The sequence below is a fragment of the Centruroides sculpturatus genome, unplaced genomic scaffold (assembly GCF_000671375.1).
Source record: "Centruroides sculpturatus isolate CEXI.00-Female unplaced genomic scaffold, Cexi_2.0 scaffold1057, whole genome shotgun sequence".
Classification (NCBI taxonomy): domain Eukaryota; kingdom Metazoa; phylum Arthropoda; class Arachnida; order Scorpiones; family Buthidae; genus Centruroides; species Centruroides sculpturatus.
Genome location: NW_019385234.1, coordinates 98929 through 118458, shown reverse-complemented (window position 1 = coordinate 118458; position 19530 = coordinate 98929). Strand labels below are relative to the sequence as shown.

Below are 19530 nucleotides of genomic sequence, written 5' to 3'. Positions count from 1 at the left end.
AATTTCGTGGATTTCCACTATAATTAATGGAAAATTGAAGCTAGCGACCGTAAAAAATTTAATGGGAGGTACAGCATTTTTGGTGAGAAATTTCAGAAAACTGACTTTTATATTTACACAGTATTGTGTTATAAGTATGGCTGACGAGAGTGGGGAATGATGGAGTAAAATTCCTCGAGTCCGGGATTCAAAGAAACCAGAACATCATCCCACAGTTTGTTTTTTACGCGCTATGGCTGCGTTTCTTTATGCAGCGAGAGTGCAGCGTAAATGACGTCACGAGCAGCTATCGCTACACGTCGCTGCATCATAGTTTAGAAACGCTTTCCGCTCGAGCGAAACACGGACGTCATAATCTATCCTTTAATTCCAGTTACAGCCGAAAATAGTGCTTTAGTTAAAGAACTACAATATTTAAATAAAGAGATATAAAGAATCGAGCATTTATCTTTCCATAAATGTGAACAAAGTAAAGAGATAAAAGATATATAATTATATTTAAAATATAGTATTTTCTTATTCTTTACATAACTTTCAGAGTCATTTCATAAAATTTAATCCTTCTTAATATTTCCATAATATTTTTATCAACAGTCACTTCGACTTTTTTATTTTTACAGCATAATATCGTATTATACACACAAACGTCCATTTTGCTTTACACGTGTAGCAAAAGTAAAAGCTGCTTTATCTTCGCTGCAGCGACATCTTGCAGCAAACGTTTAGAAACGGTTCGCTACATTGCAGCGCTGCATTTAGAAACGGGTTTCAGAAAGTTCGCTGTAAAGCACTTCTCGAGCGCTGCATAAAGAAACGCGGCCTTTCTAAACTATGATGCAGCGACGTGTAGTGATAGCTGCTCGTGACGTCATTTTGGCTTCACTCTCGCTGCATAAAGAAACGCGGCCTTAACAGCCTCGAATATGGGCTCCAAGTTACGCGGAGCCCATTTTCGAGGTATTAATCTATAATTATGATATTAATGCGTTATAAAAAAATCTTCTATGTAAATGAACTAGTTGTAGACTTGACTCTAACACTACTAAATATACTGGTAAACAAATTATTTAACGACGGAACAAGAAGACAATTTTGTAATTTCAATAAATTTTATTTACAGGTATTTTAAATTATGATTAACACAACTAAACTATTAAACTTTGAGTTATGAATTAAATATTTAAGTTTATTATATTAAGTTATATTAAGCTTCGTAGTTCGACCGGTTAGTTCAAGCACGGGAATTAATTCGGACAATGAACAATAAATATACTCTGATCAGCAGAAGTGAAGAAAAGCTTCCTATGCAAGTTTAACAATGGTCTTTTATACATTATTAATTTCAAATTAAACATGTTTACAAAACTTTGACATTATTCCAATACTTTCCCTTGTTATGTACAGTATATATAACAGCCGGGAAAGTAAAAATGAAATTTTTCTTGTGTCTTACTAATATCTCGAATAGAATAAATGTAATAAAATATTTTTTAATATTTTAGTCAAATTTAAACCATAAATTAGTGATATGCAATTTCATTCATTACTCAAATATATTATGAAATTACACAAATTAAACTATAGTTGTGAAGTGTTGAGATAGAGGTTGAAGTTTAATATAACTCAACCCCCAAAATTAAAATTAACTGAAACAAAATAAAGAAATACATAATGTAAGTAACTAAATATAATTATAAATAAAATTCTCTTTCTTTCTATCTCGCAAGTCTTTCAAAATTCATTCCTTTTTTTATGTTAAAAATTTTCTTTCCACAATTTAATAATGTTCAAGTATTTTTACAGTATTTACAGTATTTTTCTTTTAGTATGTGTGGTTGTGCCTAGCTTTTTTTTTTTTTTTTAGTGTTCTCTTCAGAACGGAAAAGATATTCCTCTCCTAATTCCATCTCCTGCCGCAAAATATGGGACTTGCATCCTCCAAAAAACTTAATTCTTGACTGAAAAAAAGAATCACCCGACTCATAATCATAACAATTATCTTGATCCTCCGCAACATTTTTTCACGTAAGGCACACCTAGGTACTTCCTAGAATTCTGTAGTATACCAGAAATAAAATTATACAAAAAGTACATAAAGTTACAGAGTACATTAAAAAATTACCGATTTTCTGTTTTTTACTTGTAATAATATAAAAATATTTAAAATTAGTTTATAATCGGTATTCTTATTTTTTAACAACCCGGAACCATCCTGGACGAAGTATCATGCATTTCTAGCGTGAAAAGCACATGATTTGGGTCTTGTGATCGTAGGCACGCGAACATAATCTATTTGTCGCTTCACAAAAAGTGGGATGGTGACTATGACAAGCGACTCGACAAATTTACATGTTCACAGATTCTGTGAAATATGACTGTAAAGTGTAAAAGTTTGAAGCCTGTTAGAATTCCTTCTGTCTCAAACGTCAGTGGCAAAAAGCATGTAATAGGTAAATCATTCTCTCTTTTGAATTAATATGTATCATATTCGCGTCTGCTTATCTCTCTGTTGGATGCATTGTGCCGCGGCATACTTGTTGCGGAGCTCTGGTCTTGATTATGATATCAAATGAAAAGCATTTTTGTTTGATGCGTTCGAAACCTCGTTGGTTCCAAGTCCTGATTGTTCTTACATGTAAGAATTTTCCAACTGTATAATTTTAATTGTACTTTTTTATATGAAAAGCAACAACTGTTTCAAAACTCACCGTATATTATACAAAAATTATCAATAAAGTCAATATGATACTATTTATGTTGTTCTCTTGCTTGTTGCGGGAATTATTGCGAAAATCGAAGAGAAATGTATATATACAGTACAGTACATAATTATGAATTTTCAATGTATTTTGATAAGGTTAATTTACACATTTGTATATTTAAATTAATACTTCTTTTCGGGAAGTTCGCAAACTGATATTTGTATTTCTATAAATTTTTTATTACAATTACCAATCGCTTCCATTCTAAGACACTTCGTTATTTGTCGATAGTAACTCCAACAAGAAAAATAAATTTTATTACTATAAAATTTTGCACTTTTCTATACAGATACATCGGATTCGCCACAAAGGATTTGCCACGTCTGTGTTCTTCTAGCGGAACGGATAACAATAGGAATCATCCGAAATAGGTAAAGTATTTTAAACTTTTGAAAACTTTAAATAACGGATAAATATAAGTCTAAAAGCTATTAAATAATGTATAAAACATTTTAAACAAAAATATAATTATTAAATTAGCCGGCTGTTTTGTAAAACTTCTTATATAATAAATACGTCTGCATCAAAAGTAATTAGAAAGATTGAGAGGGCGACACTTCTCTAAAACAAAATGGCGGATGTGAATTTATGTTGAATTGTAAACGACACTGTTGTCATCGAAATGGAAAGCCGAGATGTCGATGATCTCGATGGTGAGCACCGAAATTCTAGGATAATATCGTTTATTTCGTTTTTTAATGTATTTAGATTAAGACTGAAAACATTCTTAAATAAATACAACCGGTGCAATTCTTACAACATATTCATCAATAAAATGTTGGGTTTCGTAATGTAATTTATAACTGTATTATTTTCTTTCGTTAGGTAAACGAGTATGTTAGCATAGGAAACCTTAATGACAACTTTTAATTGCAAATATCTATAAATCCTCTACATATAGTCGTGCATATTGCTAATCTACAGTATAAGGCGCTCATTTACCAACTTTTGATGTAACACTATTATAATGTATACTGATGTCTTTGTATTGTTTAAATTTAACAAACATTACGTTAAATGAAAAAGTAGTATGAAACATCATTAAGACTGATTTTAATTATTTTTTAATTTAGTGTTTAAGAATTGAATTATTATTATTTGTTAAAATTTATGCATGCTTAGTTTCAGGTAGAACTGCGGTGTTTTTCTTGCTTTTTTGATTTTCTATGTGATTTTATTACTTTCTGTCTTTAGGACATGAGCTGTGGCAAAAGATAGGTGAAATATGTAATGTTAAGATGGTTATTGCCAATTACCATATTTCTGCATATAATATGAGTATGCTCTTATAGATGGAGCAAGATTGGCACTATATTCCATGAAGTCCCTAAAGATCACTAGGTGGTGCTTCATACTTTGAATTTAATTTGTTCTGGGAGATCTTAGAACTGAATTTTTCAAAGTCCAAATAAATTTTTCCTTTTAGATATAATGGAAAGTGAATTAATTCCTTAGCTAAATGGCAAATAAAACCTTGATAAAAATTCAGTTAAGTAAATTTGTAATTTTTGGAAATATAATCCAATTGTACATATTAGGATACATGTTTACTTTGTTTGTAGTAATACTGCTGATGAGGGGCGTGTTAGCCGAAACACATTTAAGTATACAGAAAAAGTTACTACTACAGGTGATTTAATAAAGAAAATTTGTTTTTTCTGAACTAACTCTCATTATTGTGTCAATTTTTAAACACCAGTGTAAAGTCCTATTAAAGAGTAATGTCCAATAGACAATTAAAAATAAAAGTGAATTAATTCATTCCCAGACCCTAAAAAATACCCATTTCAATAAATTTAAACTGCAAATACACATAATTTAAGATAAAAGTACACAATTAAATGTCCTACATAATAAATTAAAACATAACAATAAATAAAATACTGTACAATCACATAAAATTTGCATTTACTGTACCTTAGTGATGTCTCATTTCTTAAGGACATTATGCAGCTGCTAGCTTTCTCACAAATAATCCTCTTGAAGATGATTTTACCACCCAATTGTTTCTCATTTATCTACATTAGGAGATTTTCCTTCACCTCAATAACATGCAATCTCCTAGAGGTAAACATTGTTGCACGTTTAGCCATATTTGCTGCTGCTGCTGCTACTTTTTTTTTTCTTCCTTGTTCTTAAGAATGGTGCACCATCAGCTTTGGCATCTTAAACATGGCTGCCAGATCTGCCTTAAATGTACTGCTTTTGTGCTTTGTGATAAGTTCCTTTTTCAACTCAATTGTCAATACTATAACTCTTCTCTTAGGCTTCATTGTTTCCACACATTTAATTTTTTCAATGTCTTGATTAATAGGTAGGAGTTATATGTTATATATTGTTTATATATATATAAACAAATACACCAAAAATAAAGCAAAAAAAAGCATTGAAAATACATATACATGAACACAAGATGCTTTCACAATGAGAGCAAGAGATGGCTTGAGTGCACAACAGATGGTGTTTATACAATAAGTCATTTTTTCACTGTGCACAGTTTGAACTTAGAAGTGTTGTTCAAACTTCAGAACATTTGAAGTATAAGGTACCACTGTATTTTTTTAAAAACTTTTTTAGTGTCAGAAGCATTTTTTAATTTTTAAATTAATAATGGTTACCAAGTAGATGTAACCAAATATTCACTATATCATTTTACTATATTTATATTTAATTTATGTTGACACAGCAAAACAGTACTCTTATAATTGAAACAGGACATGTTTTTCAAAATATGAAAACAAGTGATTTTTACATATAAGAGGATACTCTTATTTGCACAGAAATAAAGTATGTAGTTGCAAATTATTGCTATTATTACTACAGACAATATTATATTTTTTCAATATTAAGAGACTTTTTTTTTTTAAAAATGATAATAGCTTAGCTTTAAAATTTCATTTATTTCTAAAATACTAGACATAATATAATCAGGACATAAAACATTAAGCAGAAATAGAATTTTTTGTAAAGAAAAATAATAAAAAAAAAAAAGATAGAATATATTTTTTCTTGGAACTAGAAGAAGCATTTTCAGATTAATAAACTTATGAAAATCAGATGATAAGGTTAGATTAATTTATGAAATTTGGACTAAAGGTAGTTAATCTGGCCTTATCTTTTCATCATTAGAATAACTTGATCTTGGTTGTCTATATGTATTTATGAAAATCAAATATAAAATTTTAAATATACAGTGGGTGATCAGTTAACCAATCACCCACTGTATTTATATGAAATGATTCAGGAATATTAACATAAGCCAAAATAAATTTGCATTAAAATAAATAAATTAATGGATAATGAGTGCTATAATACAGAGAATCAATTTTGAGTTATTGTAAGTAAAATATAATAAAAAAGCATAAATAAAATATTAATATCTATTTTATCAATATGGAAAATTCTTTTGATATGTCTGTCATTGAGGTAACATTTTACATGATTAAAACTAGTACAAATTTTTTAATCCATTAATGTTGTGTCATTCCTAAGTAATTCATTTGTTTAGATTGATTCTTTTTCTTGAATTATAAATGATTTAATATTTTACTGGAATAACTGATTAGTTTTAATTCAAGATGTCATTTGATTTTTACAAAGTTAAATTTTTGAGTATCTTCTAACACAAACAGAAAAAGTATTTCATATAATTTGAATTTTATTTATTGAAATTAAGATTTATTGAGTGATTTTCAAAATTTTTACTTCAATTATCTTAAAATGCTTAAGCACAGTATAGGTTACATTCTTAAACTCATTGCTCTTTTAGAATATTTGTTCATAAAGTTTTAAACTTGTCAATGAAAAGATTTTAATCAATTTTTATATTGGAATTTCAATTTTTATATTGAATTCATTAAAATTTTATTTAATTGAAAGTGTTCAAATAACCAGGTCTGTAGAGTTGTGTAAAAATCTACCGACTCTGACTCCGACTTTGCCTTACCATCTGACTCCGACCAGGGGCGGACTTGTTACCAAAATAGACCAGGAAATTCTGATGTCATCACATGACCTCAGAATAAAATATTTAATAAATAGAGTTCTAATAAAGATAGAACATAGAAACTTTTTCATTCCAAGCTAAAAGACTACTCTAAGTAATGACACAGTCAATATATAAATATGTATTCAATGATTTTTACTTTTCCGGCTGTTATATATAACAGAGGGAAAGTTTAGCAATTAGTCAAAAAATGACCCCTCCCAAATGAAAAAATTTTTGGACTCAGAACATCTTGAAATGTCGAGATATGCAAAAGATTCAGGAATTTTTCTGTATGTATGGATATCAGACTGTGTGTGTGTGTGGGGAGCACAATTTTATTTACACTGTTTGAAGCCTATAACTTCTGTGGTTTTTAAATCGGAGTCAGATGGTTTAATACAGGAGTTATTAAGCTTCAAAGTGATTGAAGAAATTGTGCCCCCATACACATTATAACATCTTAGACAAGAACATCTTAACAGGTTTTACTGTACTATTATAAAATGACAAAAAGCTTAATTTTGAGGGTAGAGATATGTTTTATTTTTTAAAAAATTGTGAGCATTAATAATTAGTAAAATATTCATTAAGTCCGACCACACTGGAAATATGACACATGACCTCTGCCATGTCTTCACCCTGTCGATCTTTAATTAAGAACCAAAATTTTTATATCATTAATGCCCCTTTATACACAAGCTATAGTGCCAAATTTTGTTTCTTAAATGTTACCTATTCTGAGATATTGTTTAATATCTCAGAACAGAGAATAAAGAAATTAAACAAATTAAATGCAACACACGTGTGTTGCATTTAATTTGTTTAATTTTCCCCTGACATTTTCCCCTGACATTTCTTTGGGGGGTTTGGGTGGTCTCCAAATGTGTAGATTTGCAAAAATCTTGGAGGATCAAATTTGATATGATTCCAATACTCTTTTGTTTTATATATGTACATAGCAAGCTGAGAAGTAAAAAAGAGTTGGAGTTGGCGGATTTTTTGATGATTCCGACTAAAACATAAACTCCATGACTCCAATTCCACAGCCCTGCAAATAACACATTGGTGTGTCAGTGTTAAGAATCACAAGTATTGTACAGAACTCAAAAGTGAAATTAAGTCAATAACAAATCTTATTATATGCAAGAATACAGTAATAATGTAATCACAAAATACATTAAAATTTTATTTATTTCTTTACAAAATTTAAGGTGTTCTTTTTCAAATACTTTGCTTTTGGTTCTACTATTGTTCTTGATGATATTTTTGAACATATTGATGATATAGACTGATCATAAGTTATTTGAATAGCTATATTATTGACAGACTACAGGGTACAATTATATTTTAAATAAAATTATGTAGAAATATGTTATTCTTTATATTATCATCTATAAATTTAATTAGTTCAATGTTAGTGAAATTTTATCTATTGAAATGAGATCTCAACAAACTGTTCTTCAATCTTAGCTATAAATCTTGCTTCTGATTAATGTGCTTTAAGCAATGTGTTAAAATTAGAAGTGTAAACAAGTTTAAAACCAAATTATTGATGATTTATTCTAAGTGAAATTTTTTAATAGATTTTTTCATAAACAAAGAACAGTTCAGTCCTTTTTATTGAACCGATTTTATGCATAATTTTAATTTCCTTTTTTCATTGTGCATTTCAGTAAAATATGCAAACTGTAATTTCCAGCTGTTAGTTAACAGTATCTATATTTCTTAAAATGAGTTAAAACAAACAAATACAAATTTTCAGTAAAATATATTTTAAAATTTCATCTAATTAAATAAAAAAAAGATTTTTTTTTTACTTATTTTTGATATGTTTTATAGATTAAAATGTCTTAAATTTTTGTTATCCATAGTTTATATATAAATTCCATAGTTTCAATATAAATTGAAATAACAATAAAATTGTAAATTAGGTTTATTATCTTTTTAATGCAGCTGAAATATCTTTATAATACTACTTCATATTTAAGATAATAGTCTGATACAAACTATAAAAAAAGTTTATTTTTAAATTTATATCTGATAAGTAATGTGATTACTTTTGAATACCTTTTTTATTATCTCTTGCTTCTTTAAAAAAAAAAAAACAATTAACAGTTTCTTTAGTTGAATAAAATAGTGTGTTTCATTTATTATAAACTTTATACAGTCGACCCCCTATAACACTGTTGATTTTTCTGTTTTATATGAATTTCATGTTGTTTGAGTCACTTAGATTTTACAAATACCTGAGCCGTTCACAGCCCAGCACACCTATTTGTAAAATCTAAGTGACTTGTACAACATGGAATTCATATAAAACGGAAAAATCAACAGTGTTATAGGGGGTCGACTGTATTTGTTTCTTTGGGATAGTATCATATAGTAAGTTTTGGAATACAATGATTCCATGTATTATCAGGAAAAACAAATACTAAAAATTATAGGAGTTAAAGCTTCTTTATTGGATAAAATATTTTTTGGAACTTCTCTGCCCCATCATTCAACCCAAAAAAATATTTTTTGTTTTTGGTCTGATGATGGGATGGAGAAATCCCCAAAACTTTTTATTTGGTAAAAAGCTTTGATTTTCTAAATTTTTATCATTTGTGTTTCTCCTTAGAATAAAATATAATGGAAAAGAACTCTCTTGAAATAAGCATTTTTTTTTTTCTTTTTAGTTCATGAATGATGAACTAAATTTTATATTACTGTTTTGTGTTTATTGCTTGAGAATCGTTTTTACTTGATTATATAATATGTTAGTCATTTCTGTTAATTATACTATACATTGATGCAATGAATTTTTTAAATTCATATCCCTTAAAAGGAAAACTTTGAAGCTTTTTAAAAGGATTGTATAAGAATAAATAGAATATATTTTAATGTAACCATATAGATATCCAAGGTTATAAGCCCTGCTGGTTTGAGGAATCCAGGTTTGAATCTGTATTAAAATCACAGGAATTTTTCATGGGTGGTTTGTCTCAGATATGTCAGGGACTGTTCTGCAGCATCCAGACACTATCATTATGGACTTGTGAATATGACTAAACCCATAATAGGCTTGGTAAAAAGACCTTTAATGTCCATAGGGTGGAAATTGTATAAATTTTAATTAACCATTTATTTAAAACTGTTTAATTTTTAAGGATTGAAATAAAAAGTTTTTAAATTATAAAAATTTGATTTCAAGGTTTGAAAATACTTACTTTCATATTTTGTATATTACAAATTGATTTTCAGTTAATACAATTGTTATGTCTACTGCTGTTTATAAAAATAATCTATACATATATATAAAAATGGATGTGTGTGTCCCTATATTTCACTTTTCCGCCAAAACTACACATCGCACATGAATGGTGTTTGTATGTGGTAGTAGCCCCAAGTCTCCATTCGTGCACCAGTGGGGTTGCGTCTTGATAGCTATAAGGGTGCGGGAGATATGGGCTTGAAAGTGGTTGAAAGTGGCTTTCTATTTTGAATGTTTTGTTCAAATTTGTTCGAACATAAAATTCGAATATTGGTTCGATTATAGAATGAATGTAAACGTTCCAGAAACGTTGAAAATAGTTCGTTTGACTGGACGTGAACAGGAGATGTTCAGAAATAGAATTGGGACCAGGTCTCTAATTACTCTGGAAACGGGGGGCCTAATTCTTGCATTCTGTGAAAACGGGTAAGATTGGCTATAATGTAATTATCTTAATCTTCACTATCGTTACTTTTTAAAAACCGAGCGAAGCGGGTCCTTGCAGCTAGATTCTAGATTACTTAGAAAAACAGTCTTTTATATATATATATATAAAAAAAACTATATTACATACAAATGTACGAACAAATAAAAACCCAGCGAAGCGGGTCCTTGCAGCTAGTATATCTATATAATGTGTATTATTTATTTTAATATATACTGTAATACATATGGGGATGTCAAAATGAATTGAGATTGAGTTTTTTCTGTTGAAAGTATAGCATTACAGTGATCTATATCACACTAAAGGATGATTATTGATGCATTTGTCCAAAAAATTGTACAGAAATAGGATGCTTTGTTTAGTTTCTGAAGTGCACAGAGCAAATATCATAGGTCCTACATATGATAAAATAGAAATTGTGACAAGCAGTATACAGTGCTGAAATTTGCTTCTATATGCAGAAAGCAGCAACAAAATCTTATAAAATGTTGAAACAGGCATATAGTGTAGAATTTCTTGCATGATCCACAGCATTTTGATGTTTTAAAATATTCTGTGAAACTTGAGAAACAATCTTGTAGCAGATAGATCTGTAGACTGTGAGCATATTGACTAAAGAACTTAACATGCTGCTGTTGTCATCTGAAAAGACTACTGAGTTATCATCAATAAACTTGCTGATATGTTAAACATTTCCCATGAGAATGTCTATACAGTTTTTTCATGACCACTTGCAAGTGAAACATGTGAGACCATAGGAAAGGCATCCTCCTGTGGATGTGCATTGCATCATTGAGCTCTGATGTTGCAGTGAAGTTTAAGATAATTTAGTTCAAGTACTGGAAATTATTATTATTATTTTCTTTTCATTTTTAATTGAATTCTGTATATTTATTCTTTATTAAAAACCTTGTCAACTTTAGTAAAATGCTTTATATTTTATTTTGGGAATGTGGAAAACAAACTATGCAGTGAAGTTTACAGTTTGCAGCTGTAATGATAATCTTTTGTGAAGGAGAGAGAGAAAATGATATATTTGTCAAAGAGATCTTTCCTGACAAAAGATGTCAAAAACATCCTTTGAAAATTTACCTATTATCCAGAACCACATAGCTTGACAGTTCAATTAATGTGAACTTGCTTAAAATTAAAAGTTAAAAAGAATTTTTAAAAAAGCAGGCAAATTTATAAAACAAAAATTAATAAAATTACTAAAAAATTAAAAATAAATTTAAATTTGATAATTTTTTGTGTGAAACAACAATAAAACAATCTCTATAGTTATGTTGCAAAAGAAAANAAAATAAATTATAAAAATTAAAATTAAATTAATACTAAATAAATTAAATCAAAAACTTAATTAAAACTCTGACCTTTACACTGAAACTAAAACCAAAATTTAAAATAAAATCAAAACTAATTAAAATCAAATCAATTGAAAATTAAAAAATTTTTAAAAAGCATTTGAAAGTTGTTTTGAAATTTTCAAATTGTAAATCAAATTCATTTTAAAATTTATATTATTTGTGTTGTGTGGTGGTGAAAGAACATTTTGCTTTTAACATATATACAGATAAAAATTATTTAAAATATTTGAAAATTAAAACTATATCTGTATTCTGTATGTAACCAAAGGTTATTATTCAAAAATCAACTCAAAGAATATTTGCTATGGGAGCAAACGAATAGCTGTCTCTTCAACTCCAAGTATGATCAAAAGTATTTTTGTCTCCTATCCCTATGAAAAGATCTTCCTTCCCTTTGTTAATCCTTTCCAAGAATTCATACCAAAGTCTACAGACGAAGTTGAGTGGTCCTTTCAAGAAATGAATTGCAGACCCTACAGGCAACCCAGTGTGACCTATTTACATGCTGCTTCTTTATAAAGTGTTGGTTTCAGTTTCAATGGGGATGGGACATTTTGCTTTTAATATGTATACAGATTTTCCATAATTTGTTTGCTAGTCATTCAGATCAGTATTGATAAAACATTAAAATATCTAAATTTAGCCCTTAGGATTTTGCTGGGGTTAGATCAAAATCAGGCCCATTTGTTCTAGCCTAGTTCCTATTGATTGTTAATTCTCTTTTCAAAAATAAAATTTGAGCTAGTGTCAGAGCTTTTTCCCCTCGCTTCTTTTGTCCATCTGAGTTGCATGTATGAAGTCCCAAGATTCTCTCTCTCTCTCTCTAGACATTCAAAAGTATTTTGTCTTGGACAGGGTTTTTTAGCTTCTGTTTCTAGTGCAATATCATAATTTCTTCTTTGTAATTATCACAAATTATGAGTTTACTTTTTAAGCATAGTATCTTCAGTTGAATTTTAAATTTTTTATATTAATTTTTTTATTCTTTTATACTTGTTTTATGTAAATAATGTAGTTTAGTTCCTGAATTTGTAAATTAAATTTACACTTTCATCTGGATGTCTCTTGGTGCCATCTTATCATCACACCTCAAATAAAGAATAAGTTAAATAACAAAATTAAAAGAAGCATAAATAACCATGTTTTATACATTTATTCTCAATGGGTTCCCCAGTTTCTAATGCCAGAGCAGAATCACATTCAGATGAAGTCTGCCAAAGTTATAACTTTTGTTGACTGATCTGGATGAGACATATGCAATTTGTTGTTATTGATGATAAAATCTCCCAAATCACTTCAATCCCAAGAGCAGTCTAGTACAGTGTGAGAAACATTATCATATACAGTCAAACCTGTTTATCTCAAAAATCTTTTTATATCAAAATTTATTTTTCCATGCATTTTCAGCCTAAATTCAATATATTTTACATGTTTATCTTGAATAATTTTCTCCCAAAACCTATATATATATCAAATTATGGACTGAAGTGTTAAAATCATTTCAAATTCTGGCAACTATATTTTGATAACAAAAATTGTAGTTGATAAACAATACAGTGCATAGATGTAATTAAAACTGCTTTTCTCTGATTGGCTGCGAGTTTGATTTGCACCTTATTTGCTATTATTCCAGGTGACCTGTTATAATGGATTTTAATGAACTTTCCTTGACTAATGGTTTTTAGACATCCTTTAAGTTTGTGATTACGATATTAAGAGAAGCAAATGGCTGGTACGAAAAGAAAGTTGAATGTCCTTTCAATTGAAGAAAAAATGAAAATCTTAAAGCTTTTGGACTGAAATCCTCTGATAAGAAAGAATGAAGTTGTGACCAACTTTGTTATTCCGTCAAGTATTCTTTCGATGATGATAAAGAATAGAGATTCAGTAGAGAGAAATTTTGAAAACATCAACAAGAAAGTGGAAAAAATTGAAAATGTTCTTTTCCAGAAATAGACAAATGTGTGAGAAAATGGCTTGTGCCATGTTGTGACCATGTGACCAAGGTTCTTCTTAGTAGAATGATGTTACAAAAGGAAAAAATTTTGCTAAAAGACTTAGCCATAGTGAATTTAAAGCCTGCAACAGGTGGCTCAAGATTTAAAGTAGACACAACATTGTCTTCAGGAAACTTTGCAGCAAAAGTGGATCTGTGCCTTTTGTGAGCAAAAGTGTTTGTGAGAGTGGATCAAGGAGCTCTCTTCTCTTGTTCAAGGCTATTAGCCAGTGGATGTCTTCAGTGCAGGTGAAATGCTTTTTTTTTCTCAATGTTTACCCAACTGAACTGAGATATTCAAGGAACAAAAGTGCTGAGGTGGGAAACAGAGTAAAATATGTGTAACTGTACTTACTCTTAGCAGTTAATCAAAGTGAAAGTGAAAAACTTCCACCACTAATGATTGGTTGTTCTGCAAAGCCTAGATGTTTTTCAAAAGAGAAATCATTTCCTATAACATACAAAGCAAACCAGAAAGCTTGGATGGCAAATGAAATCTTCAGTGACTGGTTGAAAGAAATTGACAAATCAATGGGTTTAAAAAAAAGAAAAACTTCTTTTATTAATAACTGCAATGCACATTCCATCCTTCCTGCTCTAAAACAACACTAAGATTTTTGCTTTCCACTGTAAGATGTCATCAACAATGGCAATACCCTTCCCTCTATAAATGTTTTGGATGCAATGAGGATGACAGATTATGCTTGGAGGAATGTTACAAAAAAGACAATCAAGAACAGTTTTCTGAAAGCTGGGTTTAAGTAAAGAAACAATCAGGAAGAGGAATAACAACAAAATATCATTGACATGGTGAAAGACATAGAAACCAGTGAAGTAAATTCAGAAGATTGGATAATCATCAAGAATATATGTAATCTAGACATTTCATTTGAAGTTTTTGGATGTGGATGATTCTCTGGTAACATGTGGAATGCTGATAGATGTGGAGATCGTGGAAAATGCAAGAGGAGTTTCTGATGACGACAATGAACTAGAGGATCAGAAGGATTCACCTTAATTTATTATCACAAAAGAAGTGGAAAAGGCCATTGAAATGTTGAGAACTTTCCTTGAATATCACGCAGATATTAATTAGTCAGGATGCATTTTTAGCTATTGTTTACCTTCAAAAAGTCAAAAAAAGTCGGGCATCAGAAAATATTGACCAGCTGTTTCTGCTAACAAATGTCAAAAATGTTTTATTTTTACCTAATACAGGTAGGTATGGTACTGTACATGATATTAAACTTAGTTGACACTTCATGCCAACATTTATAATTATTGGAAAATCACTTATGTGTTGTGGCATTACCATGGTGAATTATTAAAATATAAATGTAAAAAGTTCACGAGTACTTTCGGTAACGTATAGTTACTATCTTCAGGTGAAATGAATATCACAATTTTTTTTGTATCAGAGTTGTAGCACTTCTTGAAAAAGTGGTACGGCTAAATGGAACTCCAATTTAAATTGAAATTTTCCTGCAGTTCGAAAATGTTTCGGAAAATTATAAAATTTTGCAAACTATGGTTGCTATATGACCATGAAGCTCTAGCAATCTGATATGTAACGTAACGTTTAAATAAAGTAGTTCATGTTTTAGAGATTTCCAGAGTTGTGGTATTACATGGTGAAAGCGTTGAAATATATAGGTTTTCCAAAATAAAGAGTTCTTTATGATTATTGCATCTTTTCAATAGTTCTGTTTGGTCCAAAACCGGCCGGTAGTCTTGATCAAGGACTTTTCTGGCTAATTCTGTTGATGGCTGGCTATTACGGATGTCATCCTGATGTTCTGAGATGCGTGATGTTAGTGTTCTAGCCAGTCACTCCTATATAATAAGTATCTTCTCCTGATCCATTATGTTGTAATGGAATAAGATAAACTCTCGATTTCTCTCATATCGATGGGGTTTCTATCATTAGTTAGCAATCTTCTTAATGTTGGCTGTGTAGATAGTGGTAGCATATAGCCATTTTTTCTAAACAAGTGTACAATTTTGAGTGATGCAGGACCCAGAAATGGTAATGGGGGATGTGCTATCTTTAGGTCCTTTTTGTTAGTAAGGAACGATTATGGATATAATTTATTTTTAACTCGGTTGCGAAGATGATAAAACTTTGCTTGGGAATAGCCCGCTTTTATCATTGCTTTTTTGATAAGTTGCATTTCCGTTCTACAAATACTGTGCTAGAAGGAAGAAGGAACGCTCTTCTCATAAGGGAAGTGATGGCCAAGTTTAGATAGTGTGTTGGTTGAAATGCCATAGCAGGAATAATCTGTGGTATACTATTGTTTTTGTGATAAACTGAAAATTGAAGATCTGGAGATTTATGTATCTCTAGATCAAGGAATGGCATTCTGGTATTGGACTCTTCTTCTAGCGTAAAGTTGATGAATGCATATACTGACACCAACGTTTTTATGAATAGCTTTAAATTTTCAGTGGAACCCTCCCACGCGATTAAAATGTTGTCAACATGATGTAAGTATAAGATGGGGTATTGGATGGTTAGGGGGTGTCAAGTACTCTCCATTCTATGTTGCGCATGATTAGCTCTGCTAGGATGGGTGAAAGTGGAGATCCCATTGGTACCCCTTGTGCTTGTCTATATATAGTACCATAAACTGAAAATAGTTGTTCTCCGTTATAAGTAAAAGGGCTTCACATAAATGTATAACATTTGAGGCTGGGAAGCTAGAATTAAGTATCAATGTATTAGCGAGCATGACAGCCTCGAAATGAGGTATTGATGGGAATAAAGAAATGGCATCAACTTTAAAAAAGTTGATGCCATTCGAACTGCAGGAAAATTTCGATTTAAATTGGAGTTCCATTTAGCCGTACTGCTTTTTCAAGAAGTGCTACAACTCTGATACAAAAAAAACTGTGATATTCATTTCATCTGAAGATGGTAACTATACATTACTGAAAGTACTTGTGAACTTTTTATATTTATATTTTAATAATTCACCGTGGTAACGCCACAACATGTAAGTGATTTTACAATAAATGTACATGATATTGTATTAATAAAATACCATACCTCGATTCAAACCTGTTTACTACATTTGAATCTTTATATCTCAACCTGTCTATCCCAAATTTTTTTCCTTGTTCCCATGAGATTTGAGATAGACAGATTTGACTGTACTATTGTAAAGATAAGAATTGAGCTGATAAAACAATGATCTGAGCTGTGTTTCAGAAATCGGAGTTTACCAAGAAAGTTGTGTGATGATTGATGTTCGACCAATATAATTTGAAAAATATAATTTTACAAAAAATTCTTAATAAAATATTTTAAAGTGTAATCTGTTGTAGAATAGAACTTTACAAATTTAGGAAAAATTGATTTAAATAAGTTAGAAAATAAAACAACATAGCATTACAAAAATGATAATTTAGAAATATAAGAGTTTTAGTTTTATCGTGCCTTTGTTTTAATGTTTTTAAACACTCTTCAGTTTTTATTTAATCTATAAATCAAATTTATGAACTGATGCAATATTATGAAAATAAAAATGTATAACTTTTTGTTAACAGAAATAAAATTGAAATTAACATAAAAAAATTTCTGTATCTAAGTTTGGTTAGTTAATTACTTAATTAAAGTAGCTTTGTCAATGTCATTTCTTTCTACTTCATTTATATCATCTTGCCTAATGAATAAAGGCTTAAAACAGGTTAGTGTTTGAAAATTTATGTACAACAAAATGAATTTCTCTGTACCGTAGATGATTGCTTTCATTTTTGTTTTGAAGTGAATACTTTGAAGAGAACATTCTAGAATAATTAATACACAAACAAAATAAAAGCTTCAAATAGATTTAAACAAAATAAGCAACAGAGAAAAGCATAAATTAGTGGCAAAAACAACTATAAACAATGAATAAATTATATATAACAATGTTTATTGATTGTAGCAGATTATTTCACCAGTTTCATTAGGAAATATGATGTGTTTGTATGTTTTGTTTTATAATTCTAACAAAATTCAAATCATGGTACAGTTATAATCTGGAACTAACTATAATAGCTTGATAAACAGTCTTCAAGAGCATCCTTTTGTATGGTCTTTTACAGTGGCGTGCCATCATTAGAATCAGTGGATGCGCCGCTTCCCTTGTATTTTCTAAAAATAAATACATATTAATTTTAATTATATGAAAATAATTGCACAATATTTTATTATAATTGCATTATGTATCTTATTATAAATTTCTATANGTGAAAAAAAAAAAAAAAAGATAAGATTGCTATTGTATATTCGAATATTAGTGGCGGAGTGGAATCACCGTATTGTCAGTTTCCAAACAGCCAGATTCATGCATGTGCTTTACAGAGCACCAACCTCACCCGGTTTAGCTGGTGGAAGTCTAGGACCTTGGGTGGATGCTACACGTATATTGCATCCAGTTCTATCCAGGACCGGTTCTGGGCTGTTAGCCGCTTGCCCGCTAGATATTTGGCTGTCCTCGCCCGATTACGCAAATCATGAGTAGATTTATAACTTAACCCAACCGATAAGAATTTACTGGTATATTTTTATGATAGTTCTGTATAGTTGACGGGAGTTTAAAAAAATCCATTAAAATATTTGATATTTTTATTCTGCTCTCCGATTTTATATTACTCACAGATTTCAATGTTAAACCAATGATATTACGATTTCATATATTCCATCTTTAAGGGGATGTAGAAAAAACGTGTACAATTCTTGTATAATGTTAAACAATTAACTGTTACTTTGACAGCATCATTTACAACTAAATTTAATGAATGAGAGAGATGCACAAGGTACAGAAAAAGCTCTAGAATTTATTTTTCCTTAAATTTACGATTTACATATCTGTTTGTCGTAAAAATTTGTCTTTCCACTTTTTTCCCGAGACTACAAATATTCGAGTACAAAGTAACCGGTTTTGACTTATTTCTACTAAAGAAGTAGTTAAATAATTAAGAAACACAGCTTCTCTATCATCAAATGTCCTGGCATGCCACTGGTCTTTTGTGTGTTTTACTGTATTTTTGCAGAATGACCAGCATGCCGCATATAAATGGGGGAGACCGGCATGCCAGTTAAACTGCAACTAAAATATAAAATGAATCATATCTAACAAAATTAATTGTTAATTAAATGTTAAAAAAATTCTTCTGGGTACAATGAAATAATAACATTTTTTGACTGTCTTAAAATTAGGAAGAAAGTTTTTATTTACAAGACAATAAAGCAATTAATGACTTATTATTATTATTATTATTATTAGTAGTAGTAGTTGTTGTTAGTCAGTGTGGTCTACACATCATCTATCTATTCTGACCTTAAAAATAACACCTTTCTCTCAAATTTCGCACAAAGCAGATGTTAATCAGTGTAAGTTGAGATAACTTACAGCAAGTTTCTTAAATTTGATATGTTTATTTTTGTATTTTTGAATCAAATTACAATAAAATAAACATAAAAAAAGCACTTTTAGAATTCCATGAGTATTTTACATGTTTAGAGAGATGACAAAATGAAGAAATTAAACACATAATTGCAATTTTTGATGTAATGCTGACAGTTTCACAGTTTTAGAATAACTTTGGAGTGGGTATGTGTTTTGGCCCTGGTGGTGATAACCCTTGTAATAAGTTTTAGAATAAAAAATTATTTCTTTTTATATGATGTAACTTGTTCTTTTTTTTAATGCACTCTCTAGAAAGGGATTCA

At 29.7% G+C, this 19530-nt stretch overlaps 1 protein-coding gene across 4 annotated transcripts in view; it reads left to right on the top strand.

Annotated features, from left to right (window-relative positions):
- Positions 1-2332: 2332 nt before the first annotated feature.
- Positions 2333-19530, top strand: part of LOC111636523 (rab GTPase-binding effector protein 1-like) — an 82394-nt gene continuing 65196 nt past the window's right edge. For 3 of the 4 annotated variants that reach the window (XM_023381804.1, XM_023381803.1, XM_023381805.1), the window contains exon 1: positions 3311-3415. In XM_023381804.1, coding sequence (XP_023237572.1) covers positions 3385-3415 — 31 coding nt within the window. In that variant the 5' untranslated portion in view covers positions 3311-3384. Of the gene's footprint in view, positions 2451-3051; positions 3134-3310; positions 3416-19530 lie in introns of those variants that run through there. The other variant, XM_023381806.1, reaches the window with a different exon arrangement.